Here is a 4,455-nt window from a genome sequence, read left to right as displayed (position 1 = left end):
TACTAAGCGGCACAGGCTTTAATCGGAAGCAGGCAGAGTGTTCCCAGTATCTGTGTCAGGAGCTGCGACGTGCTGAGTATTTTTAACTGGGGCTCAGAAGTCATCTTTGCACCACTGAGAGAGCCGTGCCCTTGGCCCCGGTTTGCATAAAGAACATTTACTGCGGAGTCCAACGAGAAGCGAGCCCAAGCGCGCGGGGGGAGGCTGGCGGCCGTGCCAACCACAGCAGTTTCGCTGTCTCTAGCGCAGCTCTGTTACGGTGCCCACCGAGGGAGCGCGCCTGGGCTCCGCCGTCAGACCCGCAGGGCACAGCGGGGAGCGGAGTGGGCTCTGCGGGCGCAGCAGCTCCGGCGAGCGCTGCCCCGCACGCGGCGTTCCCACAGGGGTACGGGCGCAGAGGAAGGATACACCAGGTAAGTGCAGGTGATCATCGCTCGCTGGCGAACCGGCGTCCGCATGGCCTCCAGTGGTTCTGCTTTTATGAACTCCTGGAAGGCAGAGCGAGGTGATGGTTACGGTCACATCCAGCCCCGTCCCACCCTGGGCACAGGCCAAGCTCTGGGGTGACCGCTGCCTCGAAGCCCGGCCTCCCCAAGAGAGCAAGCCAGGAGCCACACCGCGTCACCCCGACACCCCAAACGCTGCACAACCACCCCATGCCTTGGGCGACACGGCCATGGACGCAGCACGGAAAGAAATTCCCGCCTGCGAGAGTGGTGGGACACTGGCACAGGTTGCCCCGAGAAGCTGTGGCTGCCCCATCCCTGGAGGTGTTCAAGGCCAGGTTGGACAGGGCTTGGAGCAACCTGGGCTGGGGGGAGGTGTCCCTGCCCAGGGCAGCGGGAGGACTTTCAGGCCTTTAAGGTCTTTTCCCACCCAAACCATTCTATGATTCTAAGCTTGCTGTTGCAACAAGCCATCCTCCCAGCGCTCAGCTCCCTGCTGGGACCCGGCGTGTGCCCTCTCGAGGGCAGGCAGAGCCCAGAGCGCAGGTCTGCAGTCAGTGGAGGTCAGCGCCCTGCCCCAGCAGAGCCCGGCAGACACGCGGGGACGGGGCAAACTCACCCCCCCTGCCCACACGGCACCCAGACCGCAGCTCCAGAGGCAGAGCAGCTGCCCCTGCGCTTAACCCTCTGCAACGTGGGATGGGAACCTCCTCCGGTGTCCTCCAGACCAGCCCCAGGCCAGGCCACCCTCCAGGGCTGGCTCTTACCACCATCTGGGCCACCAGCTCAGCTTTGCGGGAGAAGATGAAGTCTCCACACTTCACACCGTTGCAGATGGCTTGGCTGATCATGCAGATGGTGCGGATGAGGCACAGCTTCAGGGTCAGGTCCTGAGAGCAGAACTCAGGGTGAGAAGTGAAGACACAACCGTAACTCATCATTCCCACCCAGCACTGGCGTCCCTCCAACAAAACTGGTGCTCAAGCCGAGCACGACAGCTTGGCCTGTGCTGTTAGTAGCGTGTGGGCTCAGCTCTCTGCTCTTTATCCATGTTACAGGCTCTCTGGTGATCAGGGGCGCATGAAGGGCACCCTGTCCCAGCTGGAGGTCCCTGGGATGAGGACAGTCCTCCAGGTCTCCATCCTCCCCGCCCAGGCAGTGCCCTGAGCACACAGATGCTTGAGGCAACTCCAGAAGTTGGCAGGAGCTATTCCTCCTGTGCAGCTCAGGGTCTGGGACAGCGGACATGGGGTCGAGAGGAGGCACCCCAATTAAAAGCGCTCCCGTCGCCCTCAGGTGAGCCCCTCAGGAGGGTCGGGGACCGGGGGAGGGTCTGAGCGAGAAGGTCCCCAGCTCGGGGGCCAGAGATGCTCTGCAGAAGCGGTTAGTGCCAGCGGGAGCCCAGAAGGAAAACGCATTAGTGGAGCCCGGAGAAGGAATCCTTGGCCTGACAGTTCAACTTGACAAATGTCATTTTTCTTGTTCAGCCTTTAAAAAGAGAAATATAAAAATACAGCCCCTCGTTGCCCCCAGGACAGTAATCTGGGTTTTAACATGTGCCCGTTGAATGATTGTTCCAGAGGGAAGCAGGAAGATTAGTTTAGTGGATTTTGGCCGAGTGGTGGGTTGCAGCTCGGTGTCTGGGGTCCCCAAGCTTCCCCAGCGAAGCATGTGTACAGGGAGGCGAGCGCTGCGCCGTACCCCAGCCCCGGAGCGGCTGCGGGGAGGGCCCCCCAGCCCTCGTCTTGCCACGAGCGCAAACCCAAACTGGGGCGCTCCCTCCTGGGGACGGCTCTGCGAGCTCCAGCCACGCAGAGCTCGCAGGAAAGGCAGAGCCTCAGCAGAAGGGGTGGAAGGCAACAGGCTCAGGTCTGCCCGCGGGCAGTGAGCTCGGCCACGGGCACCCGCTGGAGGCCAGCGCAGCCTTCGCTAGCTCAGCATCCCACCACGGTGGTGCCCACCCAAGCCATGCTTTCGTCTACGGTCCTGTCCTGACAAAAAAGCCTTTTTCTCTTCCCCTCTGCTGTCAGTTTTGGCACTTTTAGGTTCCAGCACGGAGGAGTGAGCTGGGGAGCTCAGGCGAGGAGCAGCAGCAGCTCCCGCGGCTCTCCCGGTCCCCACGGGCAGAGGAGCGCTGCTACGAGCACAGCACCGGGCTGCTCTCGAGGGGAACCCAGAGCAAGAGGCAGAGAGAAACAGCAGGAAAGAGCAGAGAGTAGTTCAGATTTAACGCCTCACACTGTACCTTGGTTTCTACCTTTATTCCCAGAACCTGAACGAGTGAAAAAACAAAACACGTTAGCAACGCACGAGTGAGCAGACCCCGTGGCGAGTGACCTTCTCCCAGGGGCTGCTGGTGGGCCCCAGCGGGACCCTTCGGGCAGAGCATCCAGAAGAGCCTGGCTGCTCCGGCTCGCCCGCGTGCGCTGGGGAGGACGGGGCGCCCCAGCGGCTTACCTTGGTGTTAAAGTACTGGAAGATGTTCTTCAGGATGTCTGCTTCAATCCTGGAGAGCACCAGCTCCTTCGGCGCGTACACAGCCACGTATCCATAGCAGAGGATGAGAGTGCTCTTTATTTTCTCCACTTCGTTGTCACTACGGTCCTGTTAGAGCAGATGAGAACGTTAATGGGGGGGACGGTGGGGAAGACGGGGCTGGCTCTTCCCAAGTCCCACGAGGAGGTGGCTTCTGCAGGGTCTGCCCCACCAGCTGAAGGTGCCCCCTCGAAGACAGGGCCCCTCTGAGGGGGATTGGGACCTTTGCTTCCCATCCGTTTGGTGGTGGCTGCGACCCCCAGAGCCCTCACAGAGCCTGAGGCGTCCCAGCGTGAGCTGCACTGCCAGCACAAGCCCCAGATCGCCCCTGACTGTTACCTGTTAGAGCCCCGCGGGGAAGCACGTGAGCCTGGCCAAGTTAACCAGGTTAACTGCCGGTTAACTACCACGCTAGGAATCAGCATCCGCTGCCCATTAACTGCTGCTGAAAGGCTTCGTCCGCACCGTCCCAGGGAGCAGCTCGTGGCTGATCCCCCTCGTACCGCGGCCCGAGGGGCAGGAACAAGGACAAGGGCTGCAGGAGGGCTCCCCCGGCCACCTCCCGAGCTCCGGGCACCTTTCTGTTGTGGGCCGAGCTCTCTCCCATGCCCACGCAGCGCTAAACCTGTCCCCCAAACAGCCAGGCTTAAGAGACCGGGAATTAAAGCGGCCACCTGGGTCAGAAAATTGGAGGAAAGGCTTTTGCCACCGATGCTCGTGGCACAAAACACCCCGACTCCGGGGGCTGCGGGAGCCGCTCGGGGATCGCTGTCGAGCCCCAACGTGGGTGAGAGCCAAACCGTGCTCTGCATCAGGCCGGGTTTCCCCGACGGACACAGGAGCCGAGTTACAGCTTCCCCGAGCCCACCCAGCAAGCAAGCAGCTTCCCCGGGACGGGAGTCCGCAGGAGCGCAGGGCTGAGAGCTGGCAGCTCACGCCGAGCAGCCTCCGGCGCCGAGAGGGTATCCCAGCCCCAAGCCAAACGCACCGAGGCAGGAAATTAACTCCTTTCCCGAGGACCGCTCCAGCGCACGCCTTATCCGAAGGAGCCTGCGTGAGCCCGTTGCTGCCGGCTGGGTCGCCGCGGGGGCCCTTCGGCTCTTACCTTGAAGATACTGAACAGTCCCACGGATTTCTTGAAGACATCAGACCTAACAAAATCTTCCAGCTTGGCCAGGGTTTCCTCCAGGTGATTTATTGCACATATCCCAAAGCAGGAAGCAAGCCCCTGGAGGAAGCAGAGAAAACACATTAGCGGAAAGCTATTAATTCACCGGCCCCAGCTGACACCTAAAGAGAGCCTGTTTATTGGTTTGGTTGCCGGCACCTGAGCCGTGCCCAGCTGGGAGCAGCCCTGGCAGCCGCCGCTCCCCTCTCCCAGGGCAGGCACGTGCCTCCCGGGGACAGCGGGCACAATAACGCCGTCCTCGCCGGGACGTGACACGAGAGGAGCAGGCACGGCGCGCTCTCCAGC

The 4,455-nt window shown here is 61.8% G+C and overlaps 1 protein-coding gene across 1 annotated transcript in view; it reads right to left on the bottom strand.

Moving 5' to 3' along the window:
- MROH1 (maestro heat-like repeat family member 1) overlaps nucleotides 1-4,455 on the bottom strand; it is a 76,419-nt gene that overhangs the window by 42,163 nt on the left and 29,801 nt on the right. Inside the window, exons 19-23 of the mRNA XM_009886846.1 lie at nucleotides 4,087-4,209; nucleotides 2,904-3,050; nucleotides 2,692-2,718; nucleotides 1,214-1,336; nucleotides 409-488 (exon numbers count right to left, since the gene is read on the bottom strand). Coding sequence (XP_009885148.1) covers nucleotides 409-488; nucleotides 1,214-1,336; nucleotides 2,692-2,718; nucleotides 2,904-3,050; nucleotides 4,087-4,209 — 500 coding nt within the window. The remainder of the gene's footprint in view (nucleotides 1-408; nucleotides 489-1,213; nucleotides 1,337-2,691; nucleotides 2,719-2,903; nucleotides 3,051-4,086; nucleotides 4,210-4,455) is intronic.

This window comes from Charadrius vociferus, unplaced genomic scaffold, assembly GCF_000708025.1.
Source record: "Charadrius vociferus isolate BGI_N301 unplaced genomic scaffold, ASM70802v2 scaffold1036, whole genome shotgun sequence".
Taxonomy (NCBI): domain Eukaryota; kingdom Metazoa; phylum Chordata; class Aves; order Charadriiformes; family Charadriidae; genus Charadrius; species Charadrius vociferus.
This window is presented reverse-complemented; position numbering and strand designations above follow the sequence as displayed.